The sequence below is a fragment of the Halichoeres trimaculatus genome, unplaced genomic scaffold (assembly GCF_033239565.1).
Source record: "Halichoeres trimaculatus isolate MK-OKI-2021-1 unplaced genomic scaffold, fHalTri1.1 fHalTri1_scaffold_16, whole genome shotgun sequence".
Classification (NCBI taxonomy): Eukaryota; Metazoa; Chordata; class Actinopteri; order Labriformes; family Labridae; genus Halichoeres; species Halichoeres trimaculatus.
Genome location: NW_027437194.1, coordinates 22,116,976 through 22,132,005, shown reverse-complemented (window position 1 = coordinate 22,132,005; position 15,030 = coordinate 22,116,976). Strand labels below are relative to the sequence as shown.

The 15,030-nt window shown below is 41.9% G+C and overlaps 2 protein-coding genes across 11 annotated transcripts in view; both read left to right on the top strand.

Annotated features, from left to right (window-relative positions):
* Window positions 1-3,040, top strand: part of tnpo1 (transportin 1) — a 28,254-nt gene extending 25,214 nt beyond the window's left edge. The window contains exon 25 of the mRNA XM_074690097.1: window positions 1,067-3,040. The gene's annotated coding sequence lies outside the window, so the exon portion shown is untranslated. The remainder of the gene's footprint in view (window positions 1-1,066) is intronic.
* Window positions 3,041-5,193: 2,153 nt separating this feature from the next.
* fcho2 (FCH and mu domain containing endocytic adaptor 2) overlaps window positions 5,194-15,030 on the top strand; it is a 56,329-nt gene continuing 46,492 nt past the window's right edge. For 3 of the 10 annotated variants that reach the window (XM_074689916.1, XM_074689915.1, XM_074689912.1), the window contains exon 1: window positions 5,194-5,370. In XM_074689916.1, coding sequence (XP_074546017.1) covers window positions 5,338-5,370 — 33 coding nt within the window. In that variant the 5' untranslated portion in view covers window positions 5,194-5,337. The remainder of the gene's footprint in view (window positions 5,371-15,030) is intronic. The other 7 variants (XM_074689914.1, XM_074689918.1, XM_074689917.1 and 4 more) reach the window with 3 other exon arrangements.

Sequence of the window (15,030 nt, the reverse complement as noted above, 5' to 3'; positions counted from 1 at the left end):
GAAAGTTTTATCTGATGCACGTTTGAGCTGATAGTCTATTTTAAAACTCTGCATGCTTTGTGTGTGAATTTTACAAATGAAACAGATCAGGTGATGAACAGTGTTGTAGCTGCAGATCAAGAACAGGAAGATGTACTTTAGTCAAACACATCTGTTGATTTCCTCCTTTGCCAGTGAGTCCCACCTCCTCTGGAAGTTGATTGGCTGGTCATTTTAGGCCATGTCCACACATAGCCGGGTATTTTCAAAAACGAGTATTCCCGCTTTTTAAAGATACTTTTGTCAACACGTAGCGGGTAAGTCCGCTAGTGAGTGCGGCTTGAAGCATGCCAAACCCATAACAGACAGTGTTTGTAAAACCCATTTCAGCCAATCAGAGTGAGCCCCCATCATTCAGCTGTGACGTTTAAGAACCGCAAACTCAGTTTACTGGCGCTCACATGAAACCATGAAACTAGAGTTTTCCAAAATCTTCACTTTGGCCCTTGTTTTCAGAAAACATTGTTTTTAGTGACGTAAAGCTGTGGTTTCGTGTGGATGGCAGGTGTTAACATATAGAAATATATCCTGTTATACCCAGCTGTGGACATGGCCTTAAATGTGATTTTAAAGTGACACTGGTTTGGTTTAAAAAATGAGGACTGCCAGTGAAGAAAAAAGGCTGCCAGTGGAAACAGGCCCTGATGTCAGGGAACTGCCAGTACAACAGAAAATAACCACATGCATGAAATCAGAGAGCCAGATGTTTGGATTGACATCAGTTGAAGAAAACAGACGTGCAGATCTGGACCTGACACACGGATTGATTTATTGGTGTTGGATGTTTCTTTTCTGTAGTCACTGAGCGTGCTCTGACTGCACACTTTATAACACTCAGAAGTCAGGAGCTCATATTTGTCATAAATGCATGCTCACTAACAGCATCGTGATGCTGAGAGTGTGCAGTGAAAGAAACAACCTCTTCAAATGAGATTTTTTTTTTTTTAAATTCACGGTCTGCTTCTTCATTCCTTCAGAGATATTTTAGAGTTCCTGTCCTTATTTTGACTCTTTCTCTCTCTTACAGGTGGTTGACTTTGGGAGCCGACACGGGGAACCTCTTTTACCCAGGGATACGTTACCCTTTATCGGGGGGAGGGTCTGCGTGCTGAGGGGGAGGGACAGGGTGAGGACCCTCCCCTGCCTGACAGACGGGGTGGGAGGGAGGTGTAGCTGCAGTGCTCGGTGCCCCCCAGCACAGGGACGACGGTGGTAGTGGTGGGGAGGGGAGGGACTGTCAGAACAACTTATCATGGGAGGAAAATTCATGTTATCACATCTGAGTCAGAAACCTGGAACTTTTTCACCTTTTCTCTCCGTTCATCCTAAAAACACACACCTTCAGCCTCCTTCAGTTAGCTTCAGTTTCCTTCAGTTACCTGAGAGATGATGGGGAGGAACAAGAAGAAGAGAGCAGGATCTGACTGTTGGATCTGAAGAGGAGTTTCTTCTCAAAGTTAGGTCAGAGGGGAAGCTGTTTCTAATCGTATCAGACTGGTTGAAGGTCTGTGCTTGTTTTTATTGGTCTGGATTCTCCCAGAGGATCAGAAACCTCTTTAATATAAAGTTAACTTAAAGTTCATGAGAGAAGTTTCCTCTGCTTAGCTTCGAACTATCAGCTGATGCTCAGAAACCATCGTTTATAACCTGGAGGGTAGGATTTTAAATGCTGCATATCAACAGGAGTAGGTTTTATTTCAAGTTTTCAATTCTTTCAGCGCTGTTCTTCTTTAGCGGGCGAAGGCTGATCATCACGTCACTGAAGAGCACAAGAGCAGCTTATCTGGAGTCGTAGCATGCTAGTATCATTGTGATGATGAGCTGTGGATCATTTGATGTGTGTTTCGTTCACAGTGGGCCCTGTGCTGAGGTTCTTCTTTAACTCGTTCTTTATCTATGACATGTTTGGTTTCTTACGGCTCTGAGCTGTAGCGTAGCATGACTGAGGTCTGACTCACAGGACTTTATGAGAATCTGTGACGTAGAGGTTTGGTTTCCTGCTCGTCCATCAGCAGAAGCTCTGAACGCTCACAGAGCTTCATGTGACGGACCAGGAGGAGGAGGAGCTTCCTGCTGACAGATCCTGTTGTAGAGATGTTTGTGAACCTCTCAGTCCTCTGAATGAATGTCAGACGTGTTTCTTTCTAAACTTGTTTCTTTTCTCGGGTGTTTGGCTTCTTGTGCTTAAAGCATGATCTGGGATGACTGTAAACTGTTTCTGGGTGGTCGTGTTTCTGTGGGTCTCTTGCATGTTGGTGGCCCCTCACAGCCCGACATACAGTGTGAACAGGAGGGAGGGAGGGAGGGAGGGAGGGAACTACATATTAACCATTTATGTTTTAGCACATGGGGGCTTCTCTGACGTGTCTGGAGTCCCCTCTCTGACCTGTGAGCCCTTAGCTGGATGTATAGCTCTTAAATGCTGTGAAACCCCTGGTGTTGTCGTCTCTGGATGTGTTTCTGTTTTATGAAGTGTTGAAAAGTGTTTGAGTTTCAGACGCCTGAATGTATTCCATGATGGGTTGGAGGAGGAGCAGAGGAGCTTTAGTTTGTTAGATTCTTTCTTTTTATGCCCAGACAGTAACGTTTCTCTCTGCTGGACAGAGTAATAACTGCAGTATTTAATCTCTTTACGATGCACATGACTTGCACTTAAAGTTTAATCCAGGTGCATTAAATTAAAGATGTAGCCAAACCCTGAAATATGAGCTTAGTGTTAACTCTGAATGAAGATTTGCTGCTAAAATGTGTTTAAGTGATGCAATAAACAGGGTTACAGGACTGTTTAGTCGCTTGTGGAGCTTTGAAAGGCTCTGTTAGAGAAAGAGAATATTTAACGTAATAAGTCATCATGGAATACAGAGGCAGATACGTGTTCGTGCCACATCCGTCTGTGTTTGAAGTGATTCTGTCTCGTCACATTCCAGCTGTTTGGCATGCAAAAAACGGAGTAATTACAGCGTGATGGAGTGTGTGAGTGTGTGTGTGTGAGCGTGTGTGTGTATAAAGTCCTGCTGCAGGTCACGCACACACCTCTCTGTGCTGTTAGTCTGACTCGACTGCTGCTATCCATCGTGGTTGTGTTTCATACTTGAATCCGTGTTTTCTCTGTGTTGACCTCAGGTTGTCTGTGTTCAGTGTTTATTATTATTTACCCCCCAACCCTCAGTGTGTTTGAGTGAGTGTGGGTGTGTTTGCCTTTCATGCATCTTCAGACTAAAGCCCGTCATGTTAGAGATAAATAACGTGGGTGTAAATTGGCGTTAGTGTCCTCATGTGTGCAGCACTGCTGGCTGATTTGGAGGGGAGGAATTCAAAGGTAAACTTGCACATAACTTCTGTGCTGTTATTGTGAAAGGTGATTGTTCTAAGACTGGTTAATATTTAGTGCACATAATGCCTTGAGAGCAAATCCTTTGTTGGCGTTTTGCAATAGATCTACAGTATTCTGTATCTAAAGAAACCCAAAACTAAAGTACAAAGACGTAGTTTAAAACGTTACCAAACATAATGTTTGCAGATATAACTTTGACTTTCTATGAAGCTTTATCTAAAATTTGTATTTTATAAAGCACCCACCAATAATAAGGAATGTGTCCTGGTTTCTCATTTAGCCTTTAATCGATTAGACGATCTGCCTTCATCCTTTTTGCTGAGAAAAGCAAAAACATCATTTTGATAGACATGGTTTGATTTTTTTTTTTTTTATAAGCTGCTGAATTTTAAAAACGTAATACTTTTGGGGCCACCAAATATTTTGGATCATGCAAAGAATCTATATTGTACTGTAGTAATTTTGTAATCTTTGTAAGATGATATAGTGGATGTGACCGGCTACCATTGCTTGAATCTGTACATTGTTCCAATAAACTGTTTACATTAAAACCAGTCTCTGTGTGATGCTTTCTCCACCCGTCTGATCCTCAGTGTGTCTGCAGATTTTGGAAACTTGGATGATAAGTTTGTCTGACCTTCATGGGAGGGACCATCTTTGAGAGCCAGAGTCGACACGCTTCTTGTTAACAAATATCACATATTAGGTTTAAATATGACTCTGGGTTGTGATTGATATTTGTAGTTAGTGTTTAAACCAAAGTTGCAAAGAGGTTTATTATTCCCTAAACAGAAAAAAAACAAAAACAAAAAAAACAAGTGTCCATGTGAAGGAAATCCACTGAAACACAGCTTCACACCTATGGTGTAATCTATGTGTAATCTATGGAAGCCCTGAAGCCCAGAAACCCTCAGCACAATAATAAATAGAGTAATGCCACATTTACAATTATATATAATCTCTTTAACTCAAGTTAGCTCTGAAACCAGCAGATAGCAAGAGACATAAGAAAACATTTCATATTATTGTGCTCAATGAAATAATTTAAAAAATAAATCACAACATGAAATGGAATTAGTGCTATTATGGTTTGATGTTTGACTAAAGATTAAAGACTCACACAGTTTACGCCACAGTAAGAAACCGAGGAAACACTTTTCCTCAACTCTATGAATTATTTCAGGAGAACAGAGTAACGGCATTTCTAAAGATGCCTCCTCTGTCCCATTTCTGTTGATAAATGTCAGAAATTGAAAAAAAAAAGCCATTCTTGTTATTAACAAAAGTTAAAAGGATTTTAAGTCATAAGTCAAAGATGCATGATGGGAAATATTTTATCCATCCTTACTTCAGTTAAATATCTGAACATTATTTATCGTGCCTGACAGAGTCCTTCAAAGATCAAAAAATGAAGGTTGTTGGCATATTTGTAAGTAAAAGCGCCACCTCGTGTCTACAAACCTGAACTACAGTCAGGACTGACTTGTATTTTTACAGCTGTATCAAAAGTCAGTGCTGTATGTTTTTAAGAATGAATAATGCTGGAGCAGAGAGGAGGAGGGTTTTTTGGGACTTGTTTTGATTTTATCTTTCTTAGTGGTAAAAGAAGACCCTCCTCAGTCTGCAGGTCCACCAAGTCTGCATGAGAACTGTAGTTTCCGCGGTGTAGTTGAACGCATCATTTTACCAAACGTCAGCCCGTCTCAGACGCACTGATCTCTGTCATGAAAATACATCTGTAGGTGGCGCTGTTCGGTCCAGCTGCTGTCTGAGGAGACCACAGGGAGAGAGCCAGAGCCCAGGGAGGGGAGGTGGAGTCTGAAGGAGGGGAGGAGAAGAAAGGGGAGAGGAGGAAAACGGGGACAGGCAGAGAGAAGAGAGCCGGGGGGAGGACGGTGGAGGATTTACGGTTTCAAAGTTACTGAACTACAAATCAAAGATTTCAGAGAAGAGGAACCACAAAGATGATCGCTCCGTACTTCCTGGAGAGTTTCTGGGTAGGTGTTGTTCTTAATTCTCCGTGTTTACACCGGAGCTGCTCCAGAGCGGATCCGTGTTATTCTGCTGCTGTGCTCCGTGTCAGCAGGAATCAGACCTTATTAAAGGCTGTGTTATCCGGCCTCTGGCTCTCCTCTGAGCTGTCTCTTGGTCTGGAGCTCTCCGGAGCCTCCGGGGCAGCTGTGCGGTTCCTCTGAGGGACCGGAGGAGCTGCTGAGCTGTCCCCAGACTTGGCTTCAGTTCCTCGGTCATCATTATTTTACCACCCCGGGGTTTGGGCCTCTGAAAACAAACTAACATGAATTCTTAAAGACCCGCCCACCTTGTCTGCGGTTGGCCGGCTCAGGCTCGCTTGGAATGTTTATGGTCAAGTCTTTGAATGCCATTGGACAACTCAGCTGTCAATCACAGCTGTCGGCTGGACGCGTCACTCAGTTCGTCACAAAGTTTCACTGAGAGGCCAGATGTTGAGTAAGTTACAGAGGAGCTTTAAGATCGTCAGAAAACTTAAAAAACAGACTGAAATACACTGTGAGATCAGACATTTAACCAGTTTATTAAACAGGTTGAGCTTCATTAGTCCGTGTTTATGTTTCTCTGTTTCCGGTTTAATGTTGGCTCAGTTACAGCAGTGCACAAAGTGAAAGAGTCCGTCTGACTGATACTACAAGTCTACTTTATTTACCTTTTTATTATGAACGCTTTGGCCTTTCATAAATCACTCACAGTGTCATTAAATCAAAAACACTTACGTAATAATTTATTATCAGACGTTTTGAACTCAAATATTAGACTATAACAGCACTGAGAGCGCCTAAGTGAGTTAAACAGATTATATATGAGCATAAATGTGTTATTACTGTATTTGTTAATATATGTATTTAATATCTTTACTAATGGTACCTTGGAAAAGAATTGTATAAATATAATTTCCCCTGGTAATGCACAATTTTGAAAGAATTGGTGAGATATTGGCTCAATAAAGTGTGTTTTCTGATAATAATTTTCTGGTGATGAAGAGTGCAGTATGTCCAGTGTGGTATGTCAGACCAAACAGTCTGTGGTAGTTTTTTTTCCCATGAAGTCCAGATCTGGAGAAAACACCTGAAACTGACTTTTTTTTTTTATCCCTAAGGGTCTGTTGTTTTCAGTGTTGTGGACTTCAGTTCTTCTCTGTGACCTGGTTTGACCTGGGCTCAGGTGTTAAAGCTGCAGGAGTCCCTAAATGAGCCTCAGAAAGTCAGCAAGCGTTAATAAATCCAGAGGTGTCGCTCTGAGAAGCCTGGCTCCTCAGAGAGCAGAGACTCTCCTGATCCCTCAATCTGCTCTTTGTGCTCCTCAGAGAACCACAAGAGTATCTAGTGATGGCAGAGATCAGCTGTGTGTTTAACATGCAGGACACACACACACACACACACACACACACACACACACACACACACACACACACACACACACACACACACACACACACACACACACACACATTAGGGGTGGCTCATTTCTCAGTGAGTTGACTACCAATCATGTCCTCTGGACAGACTCATGCACAGATTATAATCTTAGTTTTATAATCTCTGTCTTCAGTCAAACCTGCTACAGCTCTGCCTCTGGTCTCAGTCCCTAACTTTGTCTTTGTCTTGGGGGAGGATTTTCAGTCGGATCTCTTCCTGATGTGTGATCTTGAATCTTGGTGCAGGCGTTGCGTCCTCGGCTGAACAAACAGGTTCTTTAGGGATCAGGGGCCACACACACTGCTGCAGAGTGGGGTCTTCAGCTCTTGAACGCAGCCTGACTACAACGTTTCCTCGCTCTTGTTTTAGTTTCACGCAGACAATGTCCATTTCCCCTTTTACTGCACGTGTGCACGAGTGTGTGAATCCATTGAGGCCTTAATGTTGACAGTGAGATTTTAAAATCTGCCTGTCTGCTCTGATACATTAGCAGGGATGGTTGTTTGTGTTTATTTAACTGTTGGCCCCAGGGCCCCTGAGCTGAGTGCATGAAGACAGATTTTAAGACAAGAAAGTTACCTTTAGTTATTGAACGAACAACAAACCACGGATTATGGAGATGAATCTCTGTCGTAGAGACTAAAATGCTCTGAGTGTTTGACACACTGATATCCTCATCTATGGTACGTTTATATGGAGTGTTAGCCGTTAGCATGTCATGGGAAGAGAGCAGAGAGATAACAGTCTGTGTTGATACAGCCAACAGCCCCAGGATGCCATTCTTCACAACACTGTGTGTGTGTGTTAGTTACACCACTGACCATCTCCTGCACATACACACATACACACACACAAACACACACACACACTTGTTGGCTGTCTGTTTCTGTCTTCACAGAGCTCTCTCTAAGTTTTGAGGCTCAGCTGTGAGCTTAAATCTTGCGCTCAGGATGAGTTTTGGTGAACGTTGTCTCTTCTCTTTGTCTAAAGTAGATTCAGCTCCGTGGTTTGTTGGTGTCATTGTCTCAAGAGCTGCAGACTCCCTTTTTTTTTTGCTCCCTCACGCTCTGTAATCTGAGGTTAGCATGAGTGGTGCTAAGCTAACCTGTTGTGTGTGGTGTTGTCTCCTCTCTAAGTCTCAGTGATGGTCCACTTTCTTCCACATTAGCTCACTCCATCTGTGTTTGAGCTGCTGCTGCTCTGTGATTGGTTAGCTCAGAGAAGTTCTCAGGTCACATGACTGAGGCAGACGCTGTAATGTCATCGATCTATCGATCTGTCTGTCTGTCCTGCAGGAGGCTGTGTGGTTTTGTACGGGCTGCACAGGGGGCAGACCGTCTGAGGAGGAGACAGACCTCTTTAGACAGTCTTCAGTCTGAGAGAGAGCAGACACACACGTACACGTTTTGTTTCCTGAATGAACTCACTGTTAAAAGACGTTAACAGCCTGTAGAAGAAGATGTTCTTCTGTTCTTCTGTTCTTCTGTCAGACTAATAACTTATTGTGTGTAACTCAGACCGAACCTCTTCTCTCTGATTCTGTCCTGATCATGTAAACATCGTGTTTCTTAAAAACATCTCCTCCTGCCTTTTTTGTACCTCCGCTGTAGAAAATAGGAGCATAACTCTGTCCCTGCAGCGTTCAGTCACCCGCTTCTGGGTCCTGTAACAATTGACCCTCACCGGATCTGATGCGGTTCACTGAGGTTAGTGCTCGTGTTCCACAGGAAACAGCGGCATGTCTCAGATCATTACAGAGGCGACGGAGTCTCTGCTTTGATACACGGATTAAGCTTGTCCAACACACCTGGACTGAACAGAACGAACCAACCCAGACAGGAAGTCAGACAGAAGCAGTGTTAAGTTTTTCCTTTGTTTTTTAGAATTTCTTTTTATCCATTGTTGTTGTTTTTTTTGCTATAAATATATTCATATGGACCTAAAGGTCTGGAATAAATTATAAAGTAAAGTAAAGTAAAGCATCAGGTCTCTTTCAAAATACAACACTGTGAACAGATCAGATGATGGAGAGCTGAGGAGGAGTTTATTGAGAACTACAGATCTGTGATCCATGCTAACTCTGTCTGCAGGCTGCCGAACAACAAAGAAGAATATGATGATAAACATTTAATCATGCTGTGAAGTCACCATGGCACAAGTAAAAGAATCAGCAAATACAGAAAATCATCCTCTGACTGGAGCCATCTCTCCTCAACTTTTTTATTAATGCTCTCAGGTGTTGAAAGTGTCAGGTTGGTGGTATCAGGAAATGATCCCATTTAAAAACAGGTGATAGCGATTCCAGCTGAGCAGAGAGAGGAACTCAGAGACCGAGGGAAAGAGAGGAGATTACACAAGACATAAAACAAATAAAATAGAATAATACTTCCTGTGATTTGATGTTTCAATAACTAACAGCTCACCCACAGACAGACTGTTTATCACACCTTTAGTAGCTCCTCATAGTCCACTGTCGGCTCAATGTGCTGCGGTCACAGGCTGGCCTCAAAAATAAAAGCAAAGAGCCGAACTGCTTGTATTTTGGCCTGTTAGTTCTGATATGTCTGTTCGGACGTCTTTAAAAGTGATCAGCTCTATCATTTGTAGGCCTCTCATCTCGAGTCTGAGTATTTACCCAGGGTGAGTATTGGCAAGACCCTTACGATACGATACACATCACGATACTTGGGTCACGATACAATAAAATCATGGAGTCATTAGGGATGAGAATTGATAAGATTTTGTCAATACTGATGCCCTTATCGATTCTGCTTATCGATCTGATTCTTTATCGATTCCCTTATCAATTCCTGTTGTGAATTTTCTTGGGCCAAAAAGTAGCTGTACAGGTTTTTGTGTCAACAACAACAGGGTTTTAAGGCCCTTAAAAAGTATTAAAAAGTCTTAATCGTAATGTTGTGCGGTATTAAATTTTATTGGTATTCAAGCTTTGACTCCAGAAGTATCCATGAATATTTATTTTCCTCCTTGCGAGTGTTACAAACTTACCTGAAACACCAGACAGACAATTCCATATATCCACCATGGAAATAGTCCATCTGTTCGAAAATGTTTTCAGGGTCTGAACCTTCAAAAATAACCATACCTAGTGATTGGACGATCATTCTGCTCGTCACACTCATCACAGACCAGCGTGAGGATCTGGAAAAAGCTTTAGCGTCACAAAATAATTCTCTCTAAATAATAAAAGTTTCTCAAGCCTCCTGAGAACATTTCTCAAACTTTTGAGCACCTGGGATCTTGGATTCTTACGATTTAGAGAAAGCTTCCCCCAGCTTCCCCTGATCTCAGTTGTTTTGGAACAAATTTTCTTCGTTAAAATCACCTTTTTACTGGATACTACGCGATGAGATAAGGTATTTCAGTACAGTTACGCTGTTGTTTGAGACATGACAACAAGCAAAGTTGTAATTTTGTGAGGCGCGGGCTATATGTATCGCTAGCAGCCCAACACATCCGTAGGCTAATGTGACAACAAACTCAGTTTGTACAGTAGTTTAGTAGCCATCCGTATGTATTTTATGCAAGTTGGCCTTAAGTAACTGTTACTTGCGGTAATGGGAGTGTCAATTAACCTGCTTTTAGTTTCATTTATACTTTCAAGCTTTATTCCTTCTCAGCTTATCTAATTTGATGATGTATGCTAACTGCTAGCATATCAATGCAGTTTCCCATATACGTTAGCTTCAAGCTTGCGCTATTTTGTTATTTTGATAAATGAGGTGATTTATTCCATTCAAAATGTACTGAATATGAATCTCCTGAGAGAGAGAGTAATGCACATTTCTTTGTGAAGTCAGTTCTTCAGTAAAACTTCAAGCTGAGAATCAGAGTTTTCTTGGGAAACATTATCTAACTGCTAAGCTAAGATAGCTGCAGCAGACTAGTCGTCCTAACGGCACAATTTAAAGAATTGATAAGGGAATTGTTAAGCACAAAGACTAATGATATCGATAGATTGAAACATTTCTTGATGATTCGCAACAGGAACCGGTTTTTGATTCCCATCCCTAGAAGTCACAATGTTGTGATAAATTGTGATATTTCAAACAGTTTAACTAATTGATTGAAAACAAGCTTTTCTATTGTATTTAAAATAATGAAGGTCTGATACAGTGTTTCATAAACTTAACTTGAAACAGTAAATGTGTCAAGTTTGTCACTTAAATTACTTTGACATTAAACTAATGTTGCAAAAAATTGTTGGGTGAAAGATGTGGTCAGTTGGTGAAACTGAGCGAGAAAACTTACAAAAGTTTAGGAAAAAATATTTTGAATATACTTTGAGATTATATTTATTATACGGTTTATGGGCAACATACAGTGGAGTGGCTGTTCAGCGCCAACTACTGCAGTGGAGGTGCAAAGGATGTATTGTACTTCTAACTCAGCTAAAATATGAATTTTTATATTCACAATAATATGGATGTTGACAGTTGAAATATCAATATTTTAACACAGGTCAAATTATTGGGATATATAATGCTGTATCGATATCATTTACATCTCTAGTATTAACTGATATCTGAAATTTGCTCAGACAGAGTCTGCAGTTAGTCAAATCAAAGTGGGATGTTTTGTAAAGATTTAGGAGAGGAGCTTGCTTCGGTTTTTCTGTCTCAGGTGTTTTTAATGAACCTGTGAATAAACGTCAGCAAAGTTTGGAGTCTGCAGTTAAGTATCATCTACCCTCTGTGTCCTGGCTTTGAATCCCGTCTGTCAGGTCGTAAACACTTGATTTTCCTCAGCAGGACTAACTCTGCTGTTGTCTTCTCGAGGATTCCTCTGCTGCTCTACAGATGTGAACAGTGGCTGGATCTGTTTGAGTTTAATCATTTTTTAAGGTGGTATTACAGGCTGAAGGTTTGTCATGAAGTATGCGTTCTATGCAGACTTTCCCTTCCTCATATTTGTATCTTAATGACTAAACAGATTCAGGTTTTCAGGCTGCTCAGAGTCTGCAGGTCTTTGGTTCGGTCTCTGTCGGTGTGGATCAACTCTCTAAGCTGCTGTCAGGTGTCTGAAAGCAGACAGTGAAGCGCTCCTCAGAGGTAAACATCCACTTATTGATGATGATAATGATGATGTGCTCCATCCTGAGTGATCTCTAACCAGAGAGTTTGATGGACACTCAGCAGGTCTTAGTGCTCAGTTTATTTAAGTCTTTTTTCCTGGATCTGGCTCTGTGCGTCTCTTGATAAATGCTCAAAAACCTGAAGTTTATCTGTCTGTCGCCAACTGTTGGCTAAATCTTTAAAGTTTGTTAATATGCAGCTTTTTTCATCGTAGCTCTACCTGTCCATCCGTCCGAGGTCAATGTCTCTTTCTAGAGCAAAAATTAGGGAACATTTGACCATAACCTGTGGGCTCCATCAGCTGACACATTTCTGATTACCTCCGCCAAGGAGGTTATGTTTTTGGGAGAGTTTGTCTGTGAACAACGTAACTCAAAAACCAACAAAAGGATCTTGGTGACATTCTCAGGAAATATTGAAAATGAGATAAAGAAGAAATGATTACATTTTGGAGGTGATCCTGATCACTGTCTGGATCCAGGATTTTTTTTAAGGATTCTTTATCATTGTGAGATAGAGCCGTTTTCACCATATGTGTATATAACTCCACCATAAATGGTCGGATTGCTTTGCAAAACAATAGAAGACAAGGTCACCATAATTTCTGACAGATGTAAAAGTACAATCCAGATCCTGGCAATATTCTGGATACTAAGATCTGGAATATGAAATATGTACTGGGTCATCATAATTTTCAACACTGTCAGGAAACAAATTATGGTACAAACCTGCAACTAACACCAAATTGTAGCAGACAGTCTGCTGAAAGGGAGTATAACATCAAAGTAGGACTAAAGTGTTGGTGACAATCACAATATTCTTGGTGGAGGTCTGTGCTCTCTGAGTGCTTTTCTAGTCGTGGTGTGCAGCCTGCTACCTCAGGATGCTAACCTCTTAGCATGCTAACCTCTCAGAAGGATGCTAACCTCAGGATGCTAACCTGCCTCTTGGTGGTGCAGAGGGATTAAATATCCTGTCAGTGTCTGAGCAGACCCTGGATTTCTGATGTGTGGATCTATAGAAGAGAGTCCCTGAGTGACCAGTCCAGAGCTTGGACACAGATCTGTGGTTTCACTTCCTCCTCCTCCTCTCTCTGAGCTGCTGGTGTTGATGTTGTTTGGCTCTCCTGGACCTGAAGCTGTCAGCCTGTGATCAGCTGTAGAGTTCAGATCTTAGTAACTTCAGTTTGTGTCCATGTGATTTGGAATACTGTGTGTGAGCAGAGAAACCCGCCCCTGAGCCTCTTCCTGTGTTTGTTGGTTTGTATTCTTTGATTTCTGCCTCCATGAGCCCAGCTGCTCTCTTCCTGTTGCTGTTCTGCTTTGTTTGGCATTTTTTTACTCACTTCCCTGTTCTGCGGCCTGATTGACCAATCATCAGCAACATGTTTCTGTGTGTGTGTGTGTGTGTGTGGGTTTGTGTTCCTCTGTGTCTATTCATTCTTACAACAGGTTATGGTGTCAGTGCTCTGTACACCTGCTGTTCTGCTCCTCGGCTTCTCGTGTTGTTCTCAGGTTGTGTTGCATGGCTGTCTGTGCTCAGAGGGTAGAGAGCGTGTGTGTTCGTCTGTGTTCAAAGGGTAGAAAGAGTGTGTGTGTGTGTCTGTGGAGGAGGATGTTTTCTCTATTCCTGCCTGTTTGCTCTGTAAATAAAGCACCGTATGAGTTTGCTGTGAGCTTCATCTGGACACAAACTTCCTGACCTTTCATCGCACTTGGTGTGGAAACATACTCACTGATGGTTTCTCAAACTGCTGACTGAGGATCGCTGCAGGAACCAGGAAATATCTGGACCAGGAGGAACAGAGTTAGAGGGCAGATTCAGCCTAGGTTAGACTTCAGGCTTTGGTTCAGTCTCAATTTAATGTTCTGTGTTTGTCATCAGTCAGTCCTCCTGATGCTGAGGAGGAACAGAGTTTTAAAGGTGAACCATTCAGTATGAATTTGATGTTTGCTGTCAGACTGTGTAATGATCCATGTGTTAGAGTAAGGTTACTAACTTCTCCTCTGAGCCCTGAATGATCCTCCTCTCCCTCCCTGAACAAACTCACCAATGGAGGCAAAGCGGTCCTTCCTCTTCTCTTTGGAAGATTGTGAAGGAGTTTCTATGATGTTGTCTCTCTTTGAGATGACCAGTCAGCTTTATAACATGTACAGACCACTGTCTGCATGTTCAGGACTAATCGCTCTCTGAATGCAGAGCAGAGACCATTCACTCCAGCCTTTAGTCCTTTCTATGCCTGTAACACCTGAGCTCTGTCTTCCTGTTGGATTTGTTTGACTGAAAAAGAGCTTAAAACTGTTAAACCACAGGTTGTGTAAAAGATGGATGACATGTTAGCTTTTCAAAAGTGAAGTCAAACATTTAGAGCTCCTCCTGCTGACTCTAAGCAGTGAAGGTCACAGTCACAGAGCCAAACTTTATCAGTCAATCATATTTGGTAAGGATCTTCTGAGGTGATTCATCTCTCACCGTATACTTCGGGGTGGCTGTGGCCCAGTGGTAGAGTCATCGTCTCTCAATCTGAAAGTTGAGGGTTTGATTCCAGCTCCTGAAGTCACATGCACATGACAGAGCATGACACTGAACCCCACATTGCTCCTACTACTGGTCAGTGGTGTGTTAATGAGTGTGCCTGTGTTAGTTAAACTGACGGTTCCTACCACAGCAGTTACTACCATCAGTGTGTGAATGTGGTGTGGATGGGTGAATGAGACCAGCAGTGTAAAGTGCTTTGAGTGGTCAGCAAGACTAGAAAAGCACTATACCACTTACTTACAGTTTTCCTATTATTAGGGATGGAAATCGAAAACCGGTTCCTGTTGAGAATTGATAAGAAAGGTTTCAATCCATCGATATCTTTAGCCTTTGTGCTTAACAATTCCCTTATCAATTCTTTACATTGTACCGGAGCCGCCGGGCCTTACATCAACTAGTCTGCTGCAGCTATCTTAGCAGTTCCATAATAGTTCTCAAGAAAACTCTGATACAGGATTTTCAGCTTGAAGTTTTTTCTGAAGAACTGACTTCATAAAGAAACGTACATCACTCTCTCTCAGGAGATTCATATTCAGTACATTCGAAATGGTATAAATCACCTTATTTACCA